This window comes from Fukomys damarensis, unplaced genomic scaffold (genome assembly GCF_012274545.1).
Source record: "Fukomys damarensis isolate Sample0158 unplaced genomic scaffold, DMR_v1.0_HiC HiC_scaffold_37, whole genome shotgun sequence".
Lineage (NCBI taxonomy): Eukaryota > Metazoa > Chordata > Mammalia > Rodentia > Bathyergidae > Fukomys > Fukomys damarensis.
The window spans coordinates 31,953,530-31,980,844 of NW_022900949.1; the positions used below are offsets into that span (position 1 = coordinate 31,953,530).

Consider the following 27,315-nt stretch of genomic DNA (forward strand, 5'->3'; position numbering starts at 1 on the left):
TTACCGGGGCCCTGAGCCCAGGATAGATTGCAAAGAAAATGCTGCTGTTGCTGAGCTACTGACTAATTACTGCAGGAGCGGAAGCAAACGGACACCGCCACACCCGCAGGGCAGGGCCCCCTGCGGCACCCAGAAGGCAGGGCAGAGCCTGGCCAGAGATGGTGGTCCTGGCCTTGTCCTTGCACCTCCTGCACAGGCCTGCTGGGGCCCAGCCTCCCCTCGGGACAGAGGCCACAGCCACGTCCTCCAATCCCAGAGGCAGCTGTCTTGGGCTTTGAAGGCAAGATCCCGAGGAGCCCTGCAGGAATCGCCCTGCACACAGACAGTGGTCTCTGCAGGGGCCAGGGAAAATGGGGGGTTACCACACTCTGCAAAGGCCAGCCTTGGGGCCTGGCTATGAAATACAACCAACCTCTAAAAAGCAAAGCAAAAACCATCTCAAGGAACAAGATGCAAGAAGGGCCATAAGCAAGACGCCTGAAACGTGTTCTATAGCAGACACCAGAAACACACAAACGGCTTAGGAATAGGAAAAGAAAATCCACAAAAACAAACTTTTTTTGCAAGAAATTGGAACCAGGAGTCACACTACAGGCGTGACAGTCGTAGAGGGCAAGTCCTCCGCAAGGCAGAGTCTGCTCGCCTGAGAAATCCCCACCGAAACAATGACACTGGGTGTGGGGTCCTCACCATACCTGGGCTTCTTGAGAGACAAGCAGGAGACCAAGATTCGGCCCAGAAAAAAAATCACACCCCACCCCCAGGATCCCCAGACACACTCTTCAATCAGCGTCGATGTCGGTACCCAAAGACGCTGAGTGTCCACCCAGGTGGGGACCCTAAGGTCCCTGAATGCGCAATACCAGCCCCAGCTGACGCACACCAAGGAGAAACCGAGTCCAGCCAGACGCGAGACATGGAGTCCCATCACCCCCACCCGCCGAGGCGCTGGGAGAGCCCCAACTCGCAGGTTCTGCCTTTCAGTTCTGCCTTCCTCGAGCCTCTGGGGGAAGTTCCTCATGTCCCTCTCTGAAGCCTGTGGTCAGAGAAACCCTGAGAAGGTCCCTTGGCCCAGAGGCCCGCACTAGCCAGGAGCTGGGCTATGCCTGGCTGTGTCCCCACGGCTGCATAGCTATGTCCTCATGTGACTGCAGCTCAAGATGCTGCCGGTGAGAGCTTATCAGAGACATAATTGCCCTCCATGTGCAACCGTTCAGATGCCAGGATGGGGAATGAAGGACAAGTGGACAGGAAGAAAACAACCAAGGCTGATGGCTGACGTATAGAACACCCAGCATCCCCAGGAAAGGCTGCTTCAAGCAGCGCCGCCACAGTGTCCACCACAGAAGTGGCTCCCCGGTGATTGGGGTCTGCTTGCGAGGCATCTGCTGAAAAACACCACGTGCAACAAGCTGTGGTGGGTGACTGGGTCCCTGCCGCCTCCCCAGTTCAGGTGGGTGCTGTTGCAGGGTGATTGTTTAGGGTTCCCAGCCTCAGGGGCTATCGGGAGGGAAAAAGTAGATCTGGGGCTGGGTGGACACAGGGCAAGAGGAGAGGAGTGCAGGCTGGATGAGAACTTGAATGAGGGACCACAGTCCCAGGTCTGTGGACAGGGCCAGGGCTCCTGGCCAGAGGGGCCCAGGACATTGTCACAGTAGAAGGCTAGAGGTGGCTGCACCTTTGGGGAGCAGCAGTCGAGGGAGGGACGTGTCATGGTGGGCAGCACAGACAGGTAGGCATCTCAGCAACCCTAACCTAACTAATCTAACCCTAACCTCGACCTTAACCTAAATCTAACCTTAACCCTAATGCCAATTCCACTGAGATGTGGGCATCGGCCCAGGTGCCCACTGACCCTCCGTGTGACACCTGGGTTCAGGCCTGAGGATCGGTGGCATGACCCAATTTGTCCTTTCTGCAGGGCCCCTGAGTCACAGCCCAGGCCTCAGCCAAGAATGTAGCACAGAACCTTGTGGAGAACTGGTAACCCCCGCTCAGGGATGGGCAGGACAGGGTGGTGGAGGCCAAATGGCCTTGGGGACCCCACCCTCAGACCCACATCCAGACTCCAGCAGCTAGAACGTCCTGAACCCAGGAACCCAGGGCACCACAGTGGATTTTGAGGCTCAGACAACCTGTGACTCCAGGATCCCAGGTCTCACATCCCGGGCTGTGGAGCCCTGGATCTAAAACTCCAGATGTCCCACAGAGGAGCAAGTGGCCAGTGGGTCTGTGCCCAGGAGGACAGTGCTAAGTCCCCTGCCTCTGCTCTACGACAGCCTCCCAGGCCCTACCTTCCCATCCCTGACCCCTCACCCGAGCTTCGGTGGAAGGAATGAGGGAGGGGATTGCGTGGAGGTGACATGTGGCCGGCCCACATGAGGACAGCGGTTTCTGTGGCCTGGAGGGGACAGAGGCCACTTGCTCTCTCCCAATCTGACACCCATGCTCCTGCCGCCCCTTGGGCCACACCACATGACAATCTTTGAATGGTGCCTCAGTCAGGGTGGGGCCTCTGGTGGGGGCAACAGAACCAGGCTCCCCCCGACCCCGGGTCTGGCTTCGCGCCGGCAGCGCTGGGCTTGCACACTAGGTGGCAGTGCCCACCACCACTGCCACCGACACCACCGTACCTGACTCAGCCACATCAGCAATGTCCACCCCTTGCTCTTGTGCCATGAAGCCCAGGATGGAAAAAATTGCGAAGCCAGACACAAAACTGGTACCACTGTTGAGGCATCCCAGCAGCATACAGTCCCTAAGTCACACACGTCAGGGAGCAAGTTAATCACAGCGCAGGAAGCTGGGCTCCCTACTGTCTGTGCGCAGCGCCGCGGCCGGCGGCACGGCCCGTGGCGCAACACTTGCCTGTAGGAGTTGTACTTGTACTTGTTGTAGCTCCCCAGAGACGTCATGGCTCCCAGGCAGATGGCATAGGAGAAAAAGATCTGCGTCCCTGCGTCGATCCACACCTGGGCAGGCAGGGAAGGAGTCACCATCAGGGCCAAGCATGTCCTGCCACCAGCAAGGGACCTGGCGACAACTCAGGGGTTCCACACTGGAACAGGGCTGATACTGTCCATCAGGATGGCCGAGAGTGACCATCTTTGCAGGACTGCAGCTGTCACCTCTGTAAATCGGGGACTCCCTCCTGCCCCATGGAACTGGCCCTCAGCTCAGGTTGTCAGCCGCCATCCTGATTGTCATGGCTGTTGTCAGGGACCCTGAGTGCTATGGGCCGTATGGGCAAAGTGGCCTGGACCCTTCAGCATGCTGTTCCAACAGCTGGGAAGCTGCCTTCCTGCTACCTCAGACTCTGGCCACCCTTCTGCCTCTGTCCTATACTGCGCTTGAGGGACAGGGGACAAGCACCTTTCAGGTCCCATACCTTTCAGATCTGCTCTGTGATGGGCAGGGCAGGTGGACACCACTAGCTGTGGGGGCAAGAGCTGGGCATGGGGTATGTCTGAAAGTCCCCACAGGAAAGGGACATGCAGCTGGGAAAGGTGCTGGCAGGTGTGGCTCAGAGCCCAGGAACCCCTGCCCCACCCTGCCCAGCCCAGCCCACCCGACTCCGCACCTGCGGATCCTCCAAGCGGCTGATATCAGGGTACAGGTAGAACTTGATGCCCGCACCTGCACCAGGCAGCGTCAGCCCGCGGACCAGCAGCACCAGCAGCATGGCAAATGGGAAGGTGGCCGTAAAGTAGACAACCTGCAGGGACAGGAGGCAGTGGGCCAGGGCCCCATCCCTGGGCCAAGGCCTGGGTGGCACCTGACCCCTTCCACAAGGGTCTGTGGGATCTGCAGTGGGGTCCAGGAACACTATCCTTCTTTCTTCAGCATCACCAAGCCCAGAAGATGAGGATGAGGGAGAAACCAAGTCCCTGCCCTGGGGGACAGTCAGGAGGGGTGGGAGTCACAGCAAGGAGCTGGAGTGCGTGAGAGGCAGGGCCTGAGGCTCCCACACCCCTCAGTGGGCATTGACCACAGCTGTCACTTCATGTTCTGTGGTTAAGGGTCAGGAAGTCTGGGTTCAAATCCCATCTCTGTTCTTTGTTTGCTGGGGAACATCAGGCATGTTGCTTAACCTTTCTAGGTCACAGTTCTTCACGTAAAAAGTGGGAACACCTGCAACCCTAGCTATGGAGGACGCTAATTCAGGAGGATCACAAGTTCACACCTCTAGGTGAGACCAAGACTCCAAATAAAATCACAAATCTTAAAGCTGCAGCTCAGTGGTTAGACCCCTGCCTAGCAGGTACAAGGCCTGGGCTCTGCCCCCAGTACAGTCATGGAAGCAACTTGTGAAGGGGCAAGGAGGCTGACAGTGCCATCCATATGGCACTAGCACAAAGCAGGTGCTTGGGAAACTGCCTATGTTGACCCTGGTTTGGTCAGAAGTGAATGGGGAGATCTGGGAAGGAGCAACACCTGGTCATCTCACCGCCTTGGCCCCTGAGCCCTCCCCAAGGCCAGTGGGCAACAGCCACTCCACCTCCAGGCTCCACTGTGAGTTCTGTCCCCTGCCTCCAACGTGAGAGCTGGGGCCCCAAGCTCTGAGGCCCCCAGACCTGGCTCGTGGGGCACCTGTGCCACCACAGCTGGAAACCAGCTACAGGCAGTGTCTTCAGCTATCTGTACCACCACGATCCCAGTCTGCCTCCACCACCCTCCCTAAGTGTGCATCCTTCTCCCAGACCTCAGTTTCCCAAACACCCTTAGTTCTCTTCTCCCTGGCTGGGACCCGCCACGATTCTTCCAGGCTGGGCAGGCAGACATGGAGGATGAGGGTAAGTCAGGAAGTCACAAAAGAGGATGGGCCTGTTGTTTCCCTTCCTGCAGACAGGCAGACAGGCGCACTGCAATGCCACCACCTCGCTGGTGGCCGCGCCCAGGCTGGGGCAATAGCCACATCCAGCAGCCTGTTGGGGTCCCTGGGTGGCCATACTTTAAAGCGGCCTGGGTGGCCAGGCAGAGCCCGGGGCCTAAGCCTTGCCTGTCCCAACTCAGCCTCCCGCAAAGGCTGCCTTGTTTTGCAGCCTTGTGCCCCTGAGAGCTGTGCTCCCAGCTTCCTGGGCTCCCTGGAGTAACCTGCGGAGGAGCCTTGCCAGGTGCCACAGCGGCTGCAGTGATTTTCCGCTTGCACCGGGAACTACCCTGGCTGCTCTGAGCACTCGACCCTGAGCCCTGCAGCCCAGGTGCTCTGGAAACTCAAAGGGACAATTGTCATTGCCCATGAGGCCCAGGGGTGGGGTCGATAAATCATTCTATGCAGAGAAACTGAAGCTGTGAGCAGGAAGAAACCTGAATGAAGCCAGGAGGTATGAAGGGCAAAGTGGTGACCCCAGCTCCGATGCCCACACCCCAATTCTCAGCCTTGAACAATTCAGTGGCCCAGCTACCCACAGCCACGCTCCCTGGGATGCCACGCTCTGGAAGGGCAGGACACAGGCAAGGCTTGGCGGGCGATCCACTACCATGCAACAATGGGCCTTGGTCTCCCCATCTGTGACATGGGACCCTGGCCATAAGCAGGGGCACTCTGCCACCTCATGTATGTGGAGCCACGGTGACAAGCCAGACCCTGCAGGCCCTGAATGTCACAAAGGTGGCTGCAGCCTGAATGCCTGATGGGGTCACTGAAGAGGCGGCCAGGCTCAAGGAGGTCCCCAGGGTCTGTTTGTCTTGGTTGCTCCAGGCTGCCCAGACTAACCCATTGTTGTGGGACCACACCCAGCCCTGGGAGGGTGTTGCCGGGTGGGGGCCCTGCAAGTCACGTCTCCCTCCAGGAGGCTCTGGTTTGTGACCGCTGCACGTCTGCCTCCTCCCCAGCCCAGGCTCCCAAGGTTATGGCATGACAGACCTCAGGGCCTTTGCATGGCCAGGCCCACCATAGTCTCCCCTCTGGATCCCTATGCTCTGCTTCAAGACCTGCCCTGCTGCCCTACTTTAAATGACACCCATATTTCCTGCTGTCGTTTCTTACATCATTCCTTCCCATGTTCCCCATCACCGAAGCCCCTGCTCTAGACACACAAGGAGGCTCAGGAGCTCTGATAGTGCACCTTTGCTCCACAGAAATCTCCTACAGTCCCGTCTGTGGGGAAACTGAGGCAGGGCAAAGGAGATGACTCACATTCACCAGGACCCTGGTGCCAGGCATCTGAACCCTCATTATACTACGGATGAGGAAGCCAGCTCAGAGGTGAGGGAGACAGGGAGGAAAGGGGGGTGGCTCAAGGGGCCAGTTTTCTGAGGCCTGGGTCCCAAGACGGCAAAGAATGGCTGGCCTAGGGGACTAGGCAGAGTGTGGAGGGTGCTGGGGCCTGGGAGGTGTAGTCTCCGAGCCATGAGAACCACTGAGGTGGGGGGTGGGGCACTAGATCACGGTGCCCTGGAGAGCCCGGGACCCACCCTCCTGTCTCTCTCCTTTAGCAGCCTCCTGGCCAAGTGCTTGGGCCAAGGCCAGAGACCAGATCAGAGCCTCTCTGCCCTGGGCTACTCGCCCTCTGCTGTGCTGAGTGCTGGTCTCGGAGCCGTGTCACAGCAGCGGGAGTGCTCACTTGGGTCCCAACAGGTGACAGGAGGCATCTGAGGCCCTGTTCGGCCCAGGATGCTTCCCGCCTGAGGCTGAGGCTGAGGCCTCCATCAATGTTGAGAGGCAGTGGGAGCCAGGCCCATCCAGCCACAGCCTCCACCCATGCACTCAACTGCCATCCGGAGACTCTCCTGACTTGGGGCCTCTTCAGTCTCAGCCATGAATGATGGGGGAGCCACGAGGATGGCATCGGTCCCTGGGGACAGGGACACTGGCCCCTGTGAGGCCCGTGCCGAGTAGCGAGTAGCGTGATTACTGACGGTGGTGGGTTCTCGGCTATTGTCTGCACTCCAGCGGCCACTCCCATGAGCGCTACTGTGTCACAAGCCAGCCACACCAAGTCCCCCAGCTACGGGCAGCCCCAGGGCTGCAGGAAGAGGATATCAGTGGCAGCCATGCTTTCCAGAGGACCGACATTAACACCACAACTGAAATCAGCCAGTCAGCCTCAGCAGCTACCCCCAGCCCATGCTGAGACGGTCCCGTGCACGGGAACCCCGAGGACTGGTATTGGACCCTTTCCTATGTAGCTGGCCACCCTGCCCTCCCTAAGGTCCCTGGTGGGGTCTACGCTGCCAGGTCCTGGCTCAGAGCTAACAGCACCAGTAACCTGCACACATGGGCCACCCTGCTGGAGATCTAGCTGGCTCCGCAGCCAGAAATCTTATGAGCCGCCCACTAAAACAGGGGCAACATGAAGGCAGCCGAGGTGGGTGTTCATGGACCCAAAAGGCCAGGTGCCGTGCTAGAGCTCTGGTCTACAGCGTCTCTTTGGGGGGCACGCCCCACTTACCTTCCCTGTGGAGCGCACGCCCTTCCAGATGCAGAAGAAGCACACCAGCCAGACGAACAGCAGGCAGAGTGCCAGGTCCCACTTGAGTGCACCAGGGTGGTCGATCCCAGGGGACAGGCTCAGCACATTGTGCCTGGGAACAAGTACAGGGCCAGGTCAGTGGGCAGCAATGCCCCCAGGGAACCCTCTGTCCTGGGACAGAGCTGCGGGAGTGCAGAGAGGGGACTGGCTGGGTATGTGGTTCAGTGGTGAGCACTTGCCTGGCACAAGACGGCCCTGGGTGCCATCCTCACCATCCAAGGGAGACGGAGGAATAGGAAAGGGTAGATTTAGGTGCTACATGGAGTGAATTGGGTTCAGTGTAGCCTGGCCCCAGGCACATCATGAAACCCTAGGCCTCAGTTTCCTCATCTGTAAACTGGAAAGTGGCTCTCCATGGGGCCCAGGAAAGCCTTCTTCATCGTCCAATGAGGAATGCATAGCAAAACCCATAGTGCTCCCTTATAGGGGATGCTGCTGGGCACCAGAAGGTGCTGTTGGCTAAGATTACTTGACCTGCCACCCAGAGATGGTGCCTGTCGTGCCTGGACAACAGAAGTAAGGCTGCCTTGCTGAGCAGGTACCTGCCCGGCTCCCAGCTCCAGGGGAGCTCCCTGCTTGAAGGTTGCAGCCCCAGAAGGACACAGTAACTGATGCCTCAGTTTCTCCTTTCATAAGTGGGGAACAGCTCCTGCCTGGGATGCTGCCTGGTGACCCTGTGATCACCATCAGAGCCCCATCCCATGGATGTTCTCGCACTGGGACCTACTCATGTCCATCTTCTTGTCCTCTGGAAGCCAACACAGGGCCGTAAAGACACCCTGGTCCCTGCTCCACTGCTCTTGTCACTGACACTGACTGGTACATGGAGGACAAGAGTCCCTGCCACCGCTGGTCTCTCACCAGACCTGTTATAGAAATGGGGAAACTGAGGCCCATCTCTGAAGCCAGTCCTTCATTACAATGGACACTGAAGTCTGATTTGAAGGAAGTAAGCCCTGGTGTGAAAAGGCCTCCTCCCTCTGTGACACATGAGCCACTGGGGCTCAGGACAGGGCACCTTCAAGAGGCAAGTGCCGGGCACAAGGACACAGAGCCTTTTAGCAGGAGGAGGTGTGTGTGTTCTGCCTCACCCCACACCTCTATGGACTCGGTGGTACTATAGGGTCCCATCTGACCCTGGCTGACATAGTCCTCCACACAGTGACACCCACCAGGCTACCCCTAGACAGGCAAAGGGAAGGCACTGGGTTAATGCAGCAGACTTCTCTTCAAGCCAGAGCAGCTCAATCTCTGTGCTCAGGTCCCAAGAATCCTGAGCCGACAGCCAGCTCCTGCGATGTACCCTCTACCTGCCCCTCCAACCTGGGCACAGCAGTGGTACCCAGGCTGCTGTGAGCTCATGCTGGGAAGCTGCTGTCTCAGCCCCAGCAGACACCACAGGCCAGCTTCTCTGCTGCTGCTGGACATGGCTGGCGGGGTCTCACAGCAAGGGTGCAGTCTAAGGGTTGGTCCTGACCAGCAAGTCCAGTTTTCCAGTCCCGCACACACACGTGGGGAGACAGCGTTCACCCTCCCTCGCAGGGCTGTGGTCCAGGCAGGAGACTTGACAAGAACCAGCCCCGGGACAAAAACATGCAGGCTCTTAACAGGACCCAGGGGAGCAGGGCTTTCCTGCTGTGCAAGGCAAGGCCTCACCTAACAATGAATTTTTTAAAACCACTTTAATGCTTCAAAATCATCTTAAATTCTGAAAAAGTTGTGTGGAGGGCACTCGGCTGTGCTTCACTGAGCACCACCCTTTCCACTGCCACCCTGGGGTGGCCCAACCCCCTGCTGGGGCTGTGGTGGGTCCCTCCATGTCCGATCCAGGGTCTCCGAGTCCCTGAAGTAGCCGCTGGAACCATGGCTTCTCCCAGCTTGCGCTCAGCGAACAGTAGTGAGCCGTGCCCAAGGGAATGTACCATACAGGCGACTCATGTGCCTGAAACTGCCAGTCCTGGAGCCCAGGACAACTTGGGCAGCCTCTTCGCTGGCCTTCCTGGCTCTGAGTCACAGGGAACCCAGCAACATTCCCCCTCTGCACCACAGCCTCCTGTGGCTTCTGCTTCCCTCGGCCAATGGCCCAAAGCTGCCTCCTTACCACACACACAGACGAGACACCCCAAGGTGGGGGTCCCACAGTGCCCGGGACCTTTTCCTCCTGGGCAGGCACCATCCCGCCACTGGTAGCCACACGTGCCCAGTCACTTAGGCTAGACATGGCCCTCAGCCCTCCTGTCTCCTGGCCTTTACCTCAGATCTGCCTGGGGTCTGCCTGCCTCCCTAGGACTCTGGGTCTTAGGCCGGAGCCTGCAGTGTGGACACCGAGCAGTGTCCTTTTGCAGAAGGCATCTACCCTACACCAGCTGGGGGAATGAAGCCCAGTTGCTGAATGGAGAAAGTGAGTTCAGCTGGGCTCAGGAAGCCACTTGACATCACCAGAGCTCAGCCTGGGCTTGTTCTGTTCCCTGTCTCCCCGCAGGCGCTATTCTCATTGGCAACAATAGCAGTGGCTCAGTTGGGCAGGGTCTTAGCTGAGGCCCGGACGTCTGCTCCAGCCGGCCGCCAGCCACACTGGGAGAGAAGCATGGAGTGCGCCGATGGCTTCCTCTTGACCACAGGCCAACCCACTGTTGGCCGTGCGCCCCTGGGACGGCGGCGGCATCATGAAAGGCTGTCGTCTGCCTGCCTGGCGCGAGCCTCTCCTCTGCCTCCTTCTAAGGAAGCATTCAGAGGCCGCAGGCGGCCTGGGGACAGCCTTGGGGACATGGACCTGGGGAGCAAGGGCCAGAGGAACAGGATGGGCGGATAGGAGGGCTGGCTCGGTCATGTTGATGGAGCTGGCTCTGGGGTCCATGGGTCTCCATCTCAGGGCTCTGCAGGGCTGGGGCTCAGGTTGCAGGGTTGAGTAGGGGGGTGAGGGGTGAGGCCCCAGGGGGAGATGCAGAGCCCATGGGACCTGGCCATGGGGACAGATGGCTGAGACAGGTGAGCCAAGGCAGTGGTGCCCCATGTCCACATAGGGCTCAAGCTGGGATGGACAAGCAAGGAGGGGGCTGAGTTCTAGCTGGATAGGGCTGTGTCCAGGACAGGGGTCCCTGCCTGCTTTGCCTGGAGCCCAAGATCATGGCTGCCCCAGCCTTAGTGCATCAATTCCCAGACCTTGGTTGGCATGGTTGGGGGACATGATGGCCAGTGTCTAAAAGGCACGAGTGGACTGTCCTGTCCTGCCCCTCAGAGCCCTAGGGGTCCCTGACCATGGCCATGCAGTCTTCTGTGCACCTGCACCTGCCCAGTGTGCACCCACATGACTGCCAAGTGCCCATGCCAGCCTGCTGTGGACCTGTGTGACTGTGGGCTCTGCCATAACCAATGGCAAGGGCCATAGGGCTCGACTCTCCCATGAAGGGGCCGGGGTCATCCAGTGGGTATGAACACACCTAGAGCCAGCAGAGATTAAAACAGCTCATGTCCTGGGCTCACCCATCTGTTACTCCTGAACAGGTCAGCCTAGAGTGCAAAACCTTGGGTCTCTTGCTTCTGGCACCCAGACAATGCCTCCCATCTTGGAAGAGCTACCCCAAAGGTCCACAGCTACCTGTAAGCTCCTGCAGAAGCCCCAGGCTCAGACCACCCGCAAGCAGAATCATGACCTAAACAGCACCTGTCTATAGCTAGCAAGTTTAGAGGTGGTTGTTACACAAGAGCTGAGACAAGCTAGGTATGGTAATACATGCCTAGACTTCCAACACTTGGAGGCTGAGACAGAAGGATCTCAAGTTCAAGGCCAGCCTGGCAATTCAGAGAGACTCTAAAACTGATAAAACAAAACAAAACAAACTCAGATACTACACATCTATCTACCTTCTCGCCTTTTCACCTGAGTGACTCCTTGATTTCCCAAGTGTGTTGTTTTCTGCGTGATAATAGAAAATGCATTTTTCTAAAACACATTAGGATCACAAGACTGTTTTCAGACAACCTAACTACATGTTCCTGCATCTGGGACAGGAATTATCACAGAGACCCTGGGGAAAGGAACAACTCACTCCCTCGGGGACAGCTGAGGAAACTGAAGCCTGCACAAGTTCAAACAGCAGGCAGTGACAGAGCTGGACTGACCCCAGACTGGACCCCACCCCAAGAGGACCCGATCTTACTCCCAGAACTCGATGACGGGGGACGTGAAGTTGGCGGGGCTCAGGGTGACCCACAGGCTCTTGTTCCTGCGCAGTGTGTCCTCCAGGCACTGTGGCGTGTTCCAGCTATGGTTGCAGTGTGCCCAGGGCAGCTCCTGCTGGAAGGACTGGAACAGGTAGTAGGTGGCCCAGGCCAGGATGACGATGTAGTATACGTTCAGCAGAGACACGATCACAATGGACGCGTAGCCAATGCCTGCGGGCCAGACAGATGCACATCAGCTGGCGGCTGCAGGATGACATCCCAGGCCTGTGGCCAGAGGGGGCTTTGGCAGTAGCCAGCAGGTGTTTGCAGGATGCATGGAGGAGGACTGGGTGCAGGAACACATGAAGGATGGTCAGGGAATAGGGTGGTTGGTCCAGCACACAGCTGGATGGATGGATGCTCAGAGAGACGGACAGGTAATTGGACAGATGGCGAGCAGATAGATAAATGCACAACAGAGGGGAGAACACATGAACAGTGGGTAGATGGGTGACGATGGGGGATCGGTTAACAGAGGAGTGAATGCAGACAGGTGGGTGGGAGTGAACAGCTGGATCAATGCACAGATGGGTGGTGGGTGAACAGAATGGTGGACAAGTAGACAGGTGGATGATAGATGGGTAGACACATGGGTGGATGGAAGGACAGGTGTGTGGACAGACAGACGGCTGGATGGGAGGACAGATGAGTGGGGAGACGAACAGATGTGTGCCAGATGGATGGATGAATGTCACTTACTGCAGATATGCACTCTGTTGGCTGGAGCTGTGTGTGGTTGAGTAGGGTGCTGGGTGGGTGGATGAATGAGTGGATGGGGAGGTGAGCAGAAGATGGGTAGGCAGTGTGATGACTGCATGCACTGGAGAGCAAAACAGGCGGTGCGTAGATGGATGGGTGGGTGGGTGAATGGATGGATGCATGAAGGGACTCACACACATTCCCAATCTTGCCAATAAAGTCCTTATAGTGATTATCTGAGCGCGTATTTAGTACCAAACACAGGACTGCACAACCATGAATGTGGTGCCTACTAAGGTATACCCAGCACTTAGGTCCATCCCCGCCATTCCACCCACACAGCAGCCCTGACAGGAGTGCGTCACTGTGCTTAATAGATGAGGAAACTGAGGTACAGAATGACGTTCCCAAGGCCACCTGACTATAGAGGAGAGGGCATGAGACTTGATCCCAGGCACAAACTATCTCGCCCGAGGTCCCCAGGAGGAAGCACTGCCCCGTGCCAGGCACCACCCACCCCACCCTGTCCTTCCTGACCTCGTCGCCCTGCTGCCCTGTGTCAGCTCTGCAGCAGGTGCCTTGGCCATACCCCCTCTCCATGTGTGGTGCTCACCGGAGAAGAGGGGGCAGATCTTCTCCCAGCAGGTGATGCCACCCTCTGAGGTGTACTGGCCGATGATGACCTCCAGGAAGAAGACAGGCAGGCCACTCCCAAAGAGGAAGATGAAGTAGGGGATGAGGAACGCACCTGGGGAGAAGGTGGGACAAGGTGAGGGATGGGGAGTGCTGTGGCCCCGCCCTCTGTCACCTGCCTACACTTTTGATCTGCTGGGTCCCTGGCTACCCACAGGGCCTCAAAGCTGCGCCCATGCCCCTGCTGCATCCTCCAGCAAGACCATCATGGGGCAACCTCCTGGCAGGGCAGGCCCTCACCTGCTCTCTACCAGCTGCATCTACTAATGGGCTCAGGGGTGTCCATAAGCCCCAGGAAACCGGACACTGGGTCTGGGATGTTTGCTCTGCATGGGGAGCCCCTGGAGCCCTCCGGAGGACAGTTCCATGGAGCCAGGACCTCCAGAGGTTAAGAGACCAGGTTGTAATGATGAGTTCTCCCCACCTCTGCAGCCTGGGTGCTGCCCAGAGCCCTCTGAAGGCAAAGCCCAAAACCCCCCACACCTCAGCAGATCTACAACTTAATGCATCTCCACCGCACACCTGACAATGGCTTCCTATTTGTGGGGCACAAAGAATCCAGAGCCGTGGATGGTATTTGGTGAGGTCAGCAAAGCCTCCAAGTTGTGGGCTGTGGTGGACTGATGGGAGGGAAATGGGGCCCCGCTCACCTCCACCGTTCTTGTAGCAGAGGTATGGGAAACGCCAGACGTTGCCCAAGCCCACGAAGCCACCAGCCACAGACAACACAAAGTCGATCTTGCTGGCCCACTTCTCGCGCTGGGGCGGCTTGCCCTCTGCCTCGTCCTCAGGCCGTGTGCCCGGGCTCTTGCCTGGTGACGGCTTCAGGATGTCCTTGTGGAAGTCCTTTAGGCACAGCAGCTTCTCCTTGGTGGCCATGGCTGTGCCTCCTGAGGGAGTGCAGAATGAGAACGGAGCCCACACCGGGCCACATGGAGCCATTTAGACGCCGCCAGGGACCCAGACCTCCTGGCTCAGGCTGGGGACACCAGTGACCTGGTCACAGGTTCCAGGTTCCCAGAGGCCACATCTGTCACCCCAAGCAATGAGACACAGCCCACATCCCGATGTAGCTATCATCTCCTAAACACTCAGCAAGCTGGGCCATCCCAGCACCTTCACACGGCAGTTGCCTGCTGCTGTCAGGTACAGGCACACTGGACTGTCTGAGTCCTGGCACTCTAGAGGCTGAGGCAGGACTGCAAGCTCCAGGCCAGCCCGGGCTACACAGTGAGACTGTCTCAAAAAAGCCTAAAATTAACAAATTTTTAAAGAGACCACTCCAGCTTCACTAAGGCCTCGAGTCTGCCCACAGGAAATGTCCATTTGAGAGTGTAAGTATGGATTCCAAGACTCAGACGAGGAAGTCTGCATCACTGGCAAATGGCAATGAATGCCTGTGAGGTACACTTGCGATTTAGGAACAATCATGTGTACACAGCAAACACAACGAGTACTTCACTGGTGAGGCCTGAGTAGCACCACGCAGCTCAAGGGCAGCCCTTCTTGGCCCACATGTGACGGGGAGGCGTGAGCAGAACCTGGTAACCTCCATCTACCCATCCATCCACCCCACACGCCACTATGGCTTGATCGCTGAAGGGCAGAGGCCATGGAAGGCGGGGACCCTCCTCGCGGTCGGTCTTGACCTCCCCATCCACAGGCCAAAAGAGTGACAGTCAAGGTGGCCAACTCAGCATCACAGCCCTGGTCACAGCTTGTCTGTTTCCTTGATCCTAATTAGCGACTGAATGCCAAGTGTCATGGTGTATGCCTGTCATCCCAGCATTCTGGGAAGCCAAGGCAGGAGGGCTCCAAGTTCAAGCCCAGCCTGGGCAATTTAGCAAGACCCTATCTCAGAACAAAAACAAAACAAAAAGAAACAGCTGGAGATGTAACTCAGTGCAAAGATCTGGGTTCAATCCTTGGTATAAAAAACAGGAAGAGAAAGAAATGGCCAACATTGAAATATCAGATTTTAGGGAAAAGTTGAAATGTCAAGGATCCCTGGAACACAGGAAGGTCAGGACTGTGGGGCCCCTTCTCCTTACGGTGATCATAGTCACTACCACACACTTGCCAAGCAGCCCCAACCACGAAGACATCATCTAAGCACTTGCTCTGGGTGACATAGACTCCTGAGCCACAGCAGAGGCCATGGGGACAAGGACCTGTTCCACAGATGTGCTCCTGGGGTCTGACACTGCCCTGAGTGTGGGAAGCAGCCGGCAGGTATTACTGGGTAGGTGGACCCCAAGTGGCCCCTGCTCCCAGCCCTCAGCTATGCACACACTACGCACGGGGAGTCACCAGCCTCAGAGCCGTGGACATGGGCGGACAGGGACATGTGGCCAGACAGGTGCTGGGACCTGGGGGTGGACAGGGACAGGGACATGCAGCCAGGCAGGTGCTGGGACCCAGAGAGAACCGGGACGTGCAGCCAGGCCCCAGGGGCTGTGCTGAGGGGCAGAGGCACAAAAGCACAACGCTGTGTTTCCCCCACGCCTCCTTCCTCTCCCTGCTCGGGTGGGGACCCCAATTGTTTCACTGTCTGGCGGGGAGCAGACGGAGGCTTCCTGGAGCCCAGAGCCCTTCCTCTGCCTGGCGGGGCATCCGCACGCCTTTCTCTGCTGGCTCCCACGGGGCCAGGCGGGCTCCGCAGCCCGCGCCACTGCAAAAATAGCCTGGCTGCAGCATTGTTCCAGCAAGGACCTGTGCCCCCTGATGCTTATCGGGCAGGCGGCATTGTGGCAGCAGGGTGGGCGCATAATTGGAGGATGTGGGGCGCACGCAGGAACAGCCCGAGGTGGGCTGGGCCCACCCTTCTGGATGCTGCCTGGACCTTGGTGCTGCAGGGATGTCCCAAGGTCAGCCTGGCCTCTGAGCTGTAAGGGCCTGGGGCTCCCAAACACAGGCAGAGGGGACTGTAAAGGCCCAGACTGCTTCTGGGGGGCCACCTGAGGGTTCTGCTCTGTCCACTCACCACATGGGTGCTTAGAGAACCCTTGGGAAACATGGGGGTTACCCCTGGAGCTCCTCAAGATCCTAGTACTGCATGCTTTAGTCTCCTACAAAATTAGGACTCCTGCTGGGCATGGTGGTGCATTCCTGGCATCCCAGCATTCAGTACGTTGAGGCAGGAGGATCCTCATGAGTTCAAGGCCAGCCTGGACTACATAACGAGACCATGTCGCAAAACCAAGAAATGATACATGGACCTGTCTGTGGCCTGCTTGCACCTGGCCCAATGGCCCCTTACTCCCTAGGAAACTGGGAGGCTCTGCAGAGCTCACAGCTGCTGTGTAGGACGCAGGACTCGAGGTGATCACTGTCCCTGAAGGATCATGTACACGGGGCTACGCCAAGTATCAGACCCTCGCAGTCACCTGCCCCCCTCAGGTGCCCTCCAAACCCTGGGATCTGTGGGTCCCCATACCCACCCTGCTTCCCCATCACCACAGCAACCTGGCCACCCACATGCTCCCCACACAGCCACTGAAGGCAACCAGCAAGCAGTGGGCTCAGGGCCACTCTGCCCCTGCTGCTAACCCTGACCAGAAACTGTGGCCTCTAACCAGCTGCTGACCTCAGGCAAGCAGCTCAGCCTCTCTGGTCTCCAACCAGCAGCTGCACTGTGGAGGTGGTCAGGGTCACCTGAGATGCACACGGCTGCTTGGACAGTAAGTGGCATGCCATGGGCCTGCTGTCCCCACCGTCTCCATGGCTGTAATTACCGTGGTCCTGCTGAGGGTAAGGCCACTGGCAGGGGCCCTGTGCCACCACCTCCTACACCTCTCGGTGCCATCTCTGCAGCCTCCTCGCTAGGCCAGTGCTCCTCATCAGGGGCCACCCAAGGGGCCAGAGAATTGCCCAGGGTCCTGTTGGCTGCTGGGCCATGTCCTGCTGGCATGACCTGTTTTCCTTGGCATGGCGCCCAGGGTTATTTTGTAGCAGCTGACAGCCATAATTCCCCATTTTAAGAGCTTCCTCTTCAGTCACTACAGCTCTAGTGATTAGGGTAGACTCTGGCACAGAGGCCTTGGCAGAGCCTACCTCACTGCTTGGCTGAAAATCCTTACTTCTCTGTCCCCAGGCAGCAGCCAGATCCAGCCGTGCCTAAAGGCTGGCCTGTGTGCAGATCGCTTGGCCAATCTTGGCACAAATGCAGCCCATTCAACCCATTGCAGTGAGGCTGTGGGCTTATTGTAGGGCATTCCTTTACTCCCCAACCAGTTTCAAAGCACCACATTTTTGGACAAGGGTGGTAGTACATGCACTCAGGAGGCTGAGGCAGGAGGATTACAAGTTTGAGGCCAGCCTGGGCTACACAGCAAGACCTAGACCAGCCTGGCCTGCAGAGTAAGACTTGACTTTAGAAACAAACCAAAACAGGGCCGGGACATAGCTCAGGGATTCCGCTGCCTGCCTTGAAAGTGTAAGGACGTAAGTTCAATCCCCGGTACCACAAAACAAAACAAAACAAAAAAATACCTTTTAAGTACAGTACTCTGGGCTGCACTAATTATAAACTGTTTTCTATTACCCATCAAACCCTTGAATTAGGGAATTTTTTTTTTCAGTGCTGAGATCAAAGCCAGGGCTGTGCCAGGGGCCCTGGAGGACAGAGTACAGCTTGAGACCCAGGACCCTCACCTCCCCCAGAGCCCCAGAGGTGAGAAAAGGACACTGGAGAAACTGAGTCCCCGCTGCTCCAGCTCACCTGCCCTGTGGCACCCACAAAGAACCTGCAGTCTGCCAAGGACTGGAGGAGGGCTGGGTACGAGACCCCTCCACTCCCAATGCCCACCGACCCCACACCCCATAAGGCCAGGATTCTGTGGATCCAGTGAGCTGCACCTGGAATTCTGACGGGTGGGGGTGGGAACCGGACCTGGGTCACCCAGGAGGGACCCTCGCCCACCCTTCCTGAGTGTCCCCTCCCCACAGCAGCGACCTGGGCATGCAGAAGCCACACCAAAATGTGGGAGCCGCAGCAAGTGACAAAGTCTCTATGCCTTGGTGTCCTCCCTCATCTGGGGAAGTCTGGAGGTGGAAGTCAGACGTGCCACTGGGATCACATGGACAGAGGCTGTAAAGTGCCAGCTCAGGGCACACATGGCAAATGACAGGCCCTGGGGACAATGGTCAACGTCTGGGTCTCATGGCATATGTGACAGGCACTGTGCTGGGCTGAAGAAATGTTACGGGGTTGGGACCAGCTCTGGGGACCCTGAGTGTCCTGAATGTAGTTAATGACAACACCCTGCTCACTGGAAACCAAGAGCATGGACTCCAGCCTTGCAGGAAAGAGCTGAACACAGGAGGGGGCTCATGTGTACCACTCAGTCAGCGTCCTCCCCACACATAGTTCCACCACCCTCAACACACAGAATGAGCACGCTGCACTGCACGCCACTGCCATACACAGCTGGTGGCCCTGTGAGGAGCTCCACGCCTCCTCAAGCTCTTCCCCCGTCCCCACTCCACAATGAGGCCCTAGATGATGTCATTTGCCCAGGTCACACTTCGAGTCAAACCCCTGAGCAAGGAACAGCTTCCAGGTCCGTCCTGGCTCCCAGTGTCCTCCTTCTTAACCCCTTGAGGTACCACCTGCACCTCTAATGAGCCACTGGGCTGCCGGGCCAGCAGGCAGACAAGGAACCAGGCTCAGGGAGAGCAGAACCAGGCCCAGGGATGCTGCAGGAAGGGGGAGAGGCCGCAGGATGGGCAGTGCTGTGCACAGGGTGTGCCTGGTGGGGCAGAGAGGCTCCTGGGTCCCCGGGTAGGTGGCCCCATCCGTGACATCCAACCTGTACTCTCCTGGGTGCCACCCCAGACCCCTGGATGTTCAATTGGAGATGCTGGATAAACACAGTGAGCTCAGTGTTAAGTGCCAGCCTAGCACACAAGTGCCTGGGCTCCATCCAGCTCCAGCTCAAAAACAAAAACAAAAACAAAAATCAAAGCTCTTTTTTTTCTGTCATAGAAAGCAGACCTTCAAAAGATTTAATCATTTAATTGGATCATGTGATCTGTATCCTTTAGTCATCTGTTCTGAGAAAAGGCTAACTCAAGCATGACACCCAGGGCCTCCCGGGGCCTGGAGGGCCTGGCGGGCAAAGGCCAGTGGCTGGGATGGCATCAGAGACCATGGGGAAGGTAGCTCAAAGCTGCCCAGACTGGGGTCCACCTGGGGCCAGATCCTGCACACGTATGTTTCTGAGAACCCCAGGTGTAGTCATGTGCACGCGCGCACACACACACACACACACACACACACACACACACACATCTTGTGTCCTCAACACTGTGGGGGCTGGGTCACCTGGGGCAGCCCCTTGGACATGCCAGCCTGTGGTCAGTCCCCATGAGCTCACCTGGAAGCCAGGCATTATCTTGCCTGAAATAAAGCAAAAAAACATCATTTGCAGGTGAGGGTACATTGAGGGGGGTGGCCTCGGGGACAACACTGCCCAGTGACTGCAGGTCTCAGGTGACTTCCCAGTAGGAGCCCCTTGGGCTGCACCAGCCAGAGGCAGCGAGTGAGCAGAGTTTGCAGCCTGGCCTCTGGGAAGTGCTGGGAGGGTAAAAGATGGGGCCCTATCCACAGCCCCAGCACTGCCCCTCGTAAACTCAAGGTCTGGAGCGGGGCCCTGATCACTCAGTCCCCTCCTGAAGAGCCAGGCCCTGACCCAAGGTCCCAGAGACTCAGACAGGCGCTGGAGAAGACACGGGGCTAGGGCACCACGGCAAACAAGAGAAGCAGGAGCCCTGGGCCAAGCAAGCATGGCTGGGGCCTGGGCTTCCAACCACAGAGATGTGTGTGGCAGAGATCCAGGGGAGCAGCACCTCAGAGCTGGGGATCCCCCTGGTGGCAGTGCTTCAGGCGGCACAGAGCTACTCTTTAGGGCAGGGGATATGACTGACAGGGCAAGAGTCTCCACTGTCACCGGTCGCATGCCTGCCAGGGACTTAGGGCCACCATCCTGCCCCGCAAATGCTGAAGTAACACAAGGACACTGTGGGAGAGAGTATGGCCAGGGGAGGGTGGAGACAGGAAGGGCCAAGCTGCAGCAAGGGCAGATGTGGGGGCCTGGGGATGCCCGGCTCGGGAGGGTCAGCTGCCTTCATGGCCCTCATGATATGCTCTGAGTGTGCAGGCTGTAGGCTTGGGTCTTTCACACTCGGGCCTGAGAGCTCTGAGCAATGGCTGTGCGGCCTCCCTCCCAGAGGGTGAGGGTGAGTCAGTGGCACTGTGGGCACCAACTCGCCGTGTCACTTTCTCGCCACCCCGGAAGTGGGCAGGAACCAGGGTACTTCCTGGACAGCCCAGAGATGGAGCGTCTGCCCCACTTCCCCTTTCCTGCTGAGGACCCAGAGCACCTCGAGGGCTGCAAAATTCAAGTGGAGGGGGACCTACCCCCCACACCATGACAACACCGCTTGAGGCATAGTGGCCCCATTGCTGTCACCAGGCTCCGTGGAAGCCAGCCAGGCCACCCCCTCAGCGGAGCGTTGCCCCTGTTTGTCAACAGCCTCTCCCGTGCCTGGTTCTGCTTTCCTTCGGTCAGGAGAGGCCCCTCTTCCTTTCTCACAGTGCCCTTACCTCACGCTGGCTCAGGGGAGCTCCATCACGCAGGGCCAGGACTGAGCAGCCGGGCAGCACGACAGTGTCACAGCACACCCACGGCAGCTGTTCCGGGGCCCGAGCTCCGCCCCTTGCCGGCTGCCCGGTGTGTGGTGTGTGTCCTCCCCTCGGTCTGGTCACAGCCATCCTCCACTGTCAGCTGCACCTGGCACAGGACTCACACGTCAGGGTCCACCAGAGGGACATCTGCGGCCCAGGGCGCCAGTCAGCCACGAACTGAGCCAAGGGGTGGCTGGGATGCACTGGCCCCAGGCATAGTGCCCCACGAAGGCCCAAGCTCTGCTGGGCTTCTCTCTCTGAGATGACCCTAGATTTTTAGGGGTTCAGTGTCTGTTGCACAGCCTGCTCCCTGAACGTCTCCCAGGGGTGCCACAGGCCAGCGTCCAGACCCACACATGGGCAGACTTGGGCCACAACAGATGGTTGACAACACAGAGTCCTGACACAGGCCACCCAGCAGAGCAGGAGGAACCACACTTCACCAAGACGAAACAGGATGGAAAGAGACCGGGGGGCAGGGGAGGACAGGACCAGAGCCTAAAGGGAAAGCTTGCTCCATGCTTGCGAATAGGGTGCTTCTCCTCTCTGTGTGGGCCTGCCCAGTGCCTCTACCTCCCCAGGCAGAGAGAGCTGGGATGGACCATGTGGTCACCTGGCCCATCACACAGCATCGCAGGAGCAGCCCCACTAGGCTGGGAATCCTGACCTCCACTCCACCACGTTCCTCATACCAGACCTCAACTGCTGCCAGCTGGCAGAAGACAATCTCTAAGTTCTCCACCTGGAACCCAAGATTGCTGCACCCTCTGTCCTGTCCTCGGTGTCTGATACCAGGTTCCTCATCCACCTGGCATGAGGCCCCAGACTCCCTGTCCTTCCTGGTATTACCTTCACAGCCTTGGTTTGTGCCTGAGTTCTGTGACCTGGCCGTGGAGCTGCGTCCCCCACTCCTGCGCATCCACCATTCAGCAGGTGCTTGGCAACCTGGGCAAGGTTCCGAGCTCTCCATCCAGGAAACGTCCCTGTGACCCGGAGGAACCTAGCACCCATTAAGACACAGATGCAGGCGTCCAGACCTGCAGATTCTGTGTCCCCTCTGCCCAGGGACTGTGGACCTGCCAGCCCTTCAAGAACTCAGCTTCAGGAAATTGGGAGGGGCACACAGACCTGACTGTGAGAGCAGTGGTGGCACCCTGGGTGGCCGCGGACACTCCAGCTGCAGCCTCACCTCGCCACGCCCTGTGGGTTGGGCACTTTTGCCCTCCTTACAGGTCACCAGGCCATGGCTCAAGAGCCATGCGAGCACCACAGGGCCAGGTCTACCCAGGACCTGGCCCCTGTGATGGAAAAATCAAGGCCAAGGTGACAGGGCACAGGGCAATGGGCTGAGAGGAGAGGGGCACAGAGACGGCCTCCCCAGGAACAGGGCATTGGGACCTGGCTATAGCCACTCAGAGCAGAGGGACACCCCCTTGCAGTGGGCTGTGTGGTACCACCTGCTCCCCAGCCAGGACTATTGACAGGACAAGGCCACAAGACTTGGTGACCGCTGCCTGGCACAGTCAGGTCCCAACTGTCCCCAAACACATGCAGCGCATCCCAGTGAAGATGCCCTCCTCGGGGTACCCAGATTCCCTCAATTACTGCGTGGGGATAACGACAGCACCTGCAGGGTAGCAGTGTGACAGGGTTAGTGACGTCACTGCCCTCAAGATGGGGACAAAGCGGACCACGTTCTGCTAAATTGAGCTCCAAGTGCAGCCCTGCCAGGCATTTCCTGTGAGTGGACAGTGGCAATGTGGACCGGGATTGGACAGCACTTGGCCCAGCCTGAAACTCAGGGCATCGCCCATGGACCTGCCTCTCCCTGTCTCCAACCCTGACTGACAGTGAGGGTGAGGGTGGGGATGAGGGATCGGAGGGGCCTCCTGGGTCTGGACGCCTGGCCTGGATGGTGGTGCCCGACAGACGGGTAAGAGCTGGGAGATGGGGGCTGTGCCGTGGGGAGCATGTACCAGGAAGACCGCAGCTGCGGCCCTGGCACCCCGCAAAGCCCCACTGGGCACCCAGCCCCCATCAGGACCCCAGGCTGCTGACTGATCCCCAGCAGCTCAGCAGCCAGACCCGACACCAGGCCAGTGCTGTGATCCCGTGCTGCTGAGCAAGCTGGGGAGCCCATTCTGTGCCTCGGTTTCCTCTTCTGTCAAACATGGCTGCGACAGCACTGCCTCCTATGGCATGGTGCATGATGCCCACAGCTACTCCAGTCTGGGGTGCCCAGCCCCTGGCTGGAGAGTCACTTGGGCCACTTTGCTCAAAGACTGAGGTTTCCACAAAATGCAGCTAACGAGAATCCTCAACCTGAAGGCAGGAGTTGGGGGGTGCGCCCGGAACCCCAGCACTCTAGGAGGCTGAGGCAGAAGAATCAAGAGTTTGAGCCCAGTCTGGGCAATGCAGGCACATCTTGTCTCTGAATAACAAAATTAAAAATGGGGTGGGGAAATGGGCTAACAATGCTCCTCGATGGGGCTAAGTGGGAGAAGGCCCCTTCATCCCAGGACACACTCCTCCATCCCGACCCCAGATGCCTCCTGCAGGAAGCCAGCAAAGTCCCTGGCGCTGACAATGTCTCTATCATGTCTCTACCATGGCTGCCCTCTGCCTCCCTGCTTCCCACCATGAGCTAGGAGCCCACGGCTAGCAGTGTGCCAGGCTCAGCTGGGCGCTGTGACCCCACTGTAAGGGTTTTCTCCTTTCCTAAACCGCTCTCCTGGGCTGGCTGCTCACATCCTGACATCTCCAGGATGATCACAGCCCTGAGACTGAACCTGCAGCTACACCTGAGCTGCACTGCGGTGCCTTACCCCATCCACCTGGGTACTAGGTGACACGACTCAGTGTGACAGGGTCCACAGGAGAGAAGCCCACAACCCTTCATCTAGGTGCCAAGGTCGAGACCTCTGAGCCCAGGTCACAGCCCTCAATCTGACCCAAGAGGAGCAGGAGGAGCGGAGGTGGAGAAGTCATTTGGGAAGTCATTTTGCAAATCACCAGCAAGGATTAGAACCCAGGTGTCAGCCTAGACCACACCTGCACCCTGCAGGCCTTGTGCTCCATGCTTTCACGCTGGGCAGGGAAATCACCTGAATGACCACTAAAATGCCTACTGGGCCAGGAGAGATTTTCCCGAATTCAGCCTGGGTGAGTGGAGAGGTGGCTGAACTCCAGGCAGGTGGCACTGCGACCAATCTCAGTGGTAGGGGAGGGATGAAAGGGGCAGAAGCCAAGGCTGTCCCCAGCCGCCCCTCCCTGCCCCACACAGCCCCAAGCCCAACCCATCAGCTCAATCACCCCACACCACCCCCGCCTCCAGATGCCAGAGAAGCAGCCTCCTCCTCCTGGGCCAGGACACCTGTGATTTAGGCCACCTCTATAAGTAGGTGAGAAAGCGTCCTTTAACTGGCTGTCTATTCATTGGTCACCATTACTCCTAACCCTGGTGGCTGAGTTCTACGTTAATCCTTCCCACTCCCCACACTCACTCTCAAGTCCTCAAGGTCCCAAGTTCACTTCCTCAACCTCCACCTACACTGCGTCCCCCAAGCTGCCACTTCAGAGCAGTGAACCATGACCCCAGGACATCATCCCGAGATGGGGACTCCGCTGTGCCCTCTGGGCAGTTGCATGGCTTGCAGGGACAAGGACACCAGAGCTGGGCTTTCCAAACACCAAGCCATCTCCCTCAAGCGCCAGTGGCCTGGCAGCCCCACATGGGACACCATGTCCAGCAGGGCTGGACTCTGTCGGGGGCACAGCCAGGAGGTGGCAGCACGGAGCCTGCGGCTTCCGTGACCTTGGCGGTCCCCACGCCCCTCTGGATGGCCTTTTCTGAACGGGTGGGCAGGAAGTGAGCACAGCCTAGCACTGCCCGGGAACCAGATCCAGCAGATGCTAAATGAACTGGGGGAGCAGATGGGTCCCCCAAGGTGAAGTGCCCGAGTGCTGGAGGGGCACGTGTTCTGGCCCAGGAGGCAATGCAGTGTGGCGCTGGTGGAAAAAGCACACTGTCCCATTCGGGGGTCCCAGCCTCCCCTCCACCCCTGCTCTAGAGACCCCACTGCCTCCTGAGGTGCCCTCGCCACCTGGGCATGCTTACTGAAGGCAGCTCTGGGAGGGAGGGTGACCGGGACGGTCTGGCAGCCATTTCCCCAATGTCCACATCCTGTCTCCCTCACCTCCCTCCCATCCTGTGGCCCTCTCAGAACCAGACCCGAGGCCCACAGAGCCCTCCACTGCCTAGAGGGTCACAGGACCTGGGGGTGACACACAGTTAGCCTGCCAGGGGCAGCAGACACCACAGCTCTGTGTCTTCAAGTCCTACTGAGCCAGGGCCTGTGAGAGCCCTACCCAGCGTGGGCCACGGACCCGGCGCAGTGGGACGCTTGGGAAATGAGAGGACAGCAAGAGGACCACGTGCTTACAGGGCCAAAGGCTGACAGCTTCTGCTGTGCAGGTCTCTGAGGTCATCCCACTCCCTCCTCTGCTTCCCCGTGGACATCATGCAAGCACGGATGTGTCACTTCCCCCAACCTGTGTCCCTTATGGAGGATGTCACACGGACACACATGCCATGTTCCTGTCCCTGGAGGGACACTGTGCAGATAACTTCTGTTAATTGGACCCACCTTAGAGTCCCTCCGCGGGTGGCCAGAGACAAACACCTTGGGCATCTCAGCCACGAAGACCCATCAGAATCCCTCCCCCGAGAGAGGAGGGATGCAGGCACAGGAGCACAGGCCAGGGGCACCATCCAGAACCACTTCTGGGGGCTGGTGTCAAGGCCTGTGGTGCCACCAAGCTATCACAGGGTAGGGCTAACTACGGGGTACAAAGACAGAGGGGCTCAGAGGGGAGCCAGGAAGCCCTGTCGTGGCCACCTTGTGTCCACACTCGTCCTCCCTGGAGACAGGAGCGGGTGACGCCCTCTAGGGACAGCTCTTGGCTTCTGAGAAACCTCTCCTCAAAGACTCCCACACCCAGGGACCTCAGTGAGCCCTCGGCTCCCCTTGGGGATGGCCTTGGGTGCTGATGGAACAATGAGGACAAGAAACCTGAGGCCCCCCAAGTGCTACCAGTGCCACCTCTAAGCTGTGCTGACTTCCCGGGAGGGAGCCATGCACATATGCCAGTGCCCTCACCCCAAGAGTGACCAACAGGCCACACTTGCTCAGTGGAGCTGTGCACTGTCACATGCTGGGGCTTTGTGTTTTCCTCCCTGACCCCCACTGTGGGGGCAGCCCAGTGACACTGTACAACACCGTGGTACTTCAGGACTGAGGGCCACAGAGGCCCAGCAACACCTGCCTCGGGAGCCCAGGCCACAGCCCCTTCTACTTCCTGGCTTTTCCTGCCTTCCCAGACGGGGAGCTGCCTCCTCAGAATGGGAGCTGATCACATCTGCTGTCCTCAAAGGCCTGACGCAGGTGGCGCCACCCCCTCCATGCCCACAGCCCACACCAAGCAGGAGTGGAAGCTGGGGTGACCCCATGGGATGTGAATCCAACACCCCAGAGACGGGCAGCTCCATGGCAGCTCATGCCCACCATGCCCACCATGCCCACGGCCCAGGTTCGAGCCCCCACGATGAAGTACAGGTACATCTCTGCTAGTCTAGGACTCCGGTTCCTGGCACACCAATGCAGAAAGGCCCCACTCACAGACACACGGCGTCACCCTGCCCTGCCCTGCCCCTCGCAGGATGTGGGCCACACTCACACCGCTAAGCTGTGCCCTTGAAGAGGCTCGGGGCAGAAAGCAAGGGTCAGATGCGGCGGAACGGGGAGTGCACAGGCCTGGGTTCCATCGCCAACACTACGAAGCATTAAAACAGCAAAAAGCTCAAGGTGGTCAGTCATGCGCTGTGTGTTTCACCACAATTAAAAATAGAAAGGGATTAGACCAGAGAGAAGCTGCGGTCAGCGGATTCCTGCCGCCAGGGACTAATTAGGTAAATGGTTTTCCCAACACGTTAGGACCTGGGGCCACAGACTGTGCCCCCCCACCCACAGCTGTGTTGGTAAACACAGTTTTACCCGAACACACAACACCCATTCACCTGCACAGCTGTCTGCAGTCTCCCAGCTGTCACTGTGGGGTGTGGCCAGTGGAGGGAACACCACGCCGACACAAGCCTAAAAAGCCGCTTTTGCTTAACCTTCGAAGTTGAGAGCCTACAAACTTTTCTTTTAACCCAGATATATGTCATGGGGGAGAAATCAGGATCGCACAGACATCCAAGGGACCATTATGATTCCTTTCAACATGCGAATTCTGGTCAGGTGCCTGAGTTCCCTGACTACAGGGAGGCTGAGGCAGGAGGACTGCTTGAGCCCAGGAGTTAAGGCCAGTCTGGGCTACATGGAAAGACTCTGTCTCAAGATATTAAATTTAAAGGAACACTTTAAATGATGTAATACAGATCATGCTACAGTTACCCGTGGTGGTGGGAATGCAGATGAATTCTGTTTTCTTTAGACTTTCCAGTGATTTCTAAATTCTTTCCTCTGTAGTGCTGGG

At 58.2% G+C, this 27,315-nt stretch overlaps 1 protein-coding gene and 1 long non-coding RNA gene across 4 annotated transcripts in view; one reads left to right on the plus strand and one right to left on the minus strand.

Moving 5' to 3' along the window:
- Positions 1–27,315, minus strand: part of Slc6a6 (solute carrier family 6 member 6) — a 46,896-nt gene that overhangs the window by 9,148 nt on the left and 10,433 nt on the right. The window contains exons 1-8 of one of the 3 annotated variants that reach the window (XM_010637902.3): positions 21,628–21,791; positions 13,742–13,981; positions 13,012–13,146; positions 11,636–11,870; positions 7,395–7,527; positions 3,581–3,715; positions 2,869–2,972; positions 2,634–2,758 (exon numbers count right to left, since the gene is read on the minus strand). In XM_010637902.3, the coding sequence (XP_010636204.1) occupies positions 2,634–2,758; positions 2,869–2,972; positions 3,581–3,715; positions 7,395–7,527; positions 11,636–11,870; positions 13,012–13,146; positions 13,742–13,981; positions 21,628–21,748 (1,228 nt within the window). In that variant the 5' untranslated portion in view covers positions 21,749–21,791. Of the gene's footprint in view, positions 1–2,633; positions 2,759–2,868; positions 2,973–3,580; positions 3,716–7,394; positions 7,528–11,635; positions 11,871–13,011; positions 13,147–13,741; positions 13,982–20,697; positions 20,860–21,627; positions 21,792–27,315 lie in introns of those variants that run through there. The other 2 variants (XM_010637904.3, XM_010637903.3) reach the window with 2 other exon arrangements.
- Positions 5,638–6,487, plus strand: LOC104871842. The gene is made up of 3 exons (XR_004515624.1): positions 5,638–5,677; positions 6,082–6,208; positions 6,439–6,487. It is a non-coding gene; the product is annotated as an uncharacterized LOC104871842 (long non-coding RNA).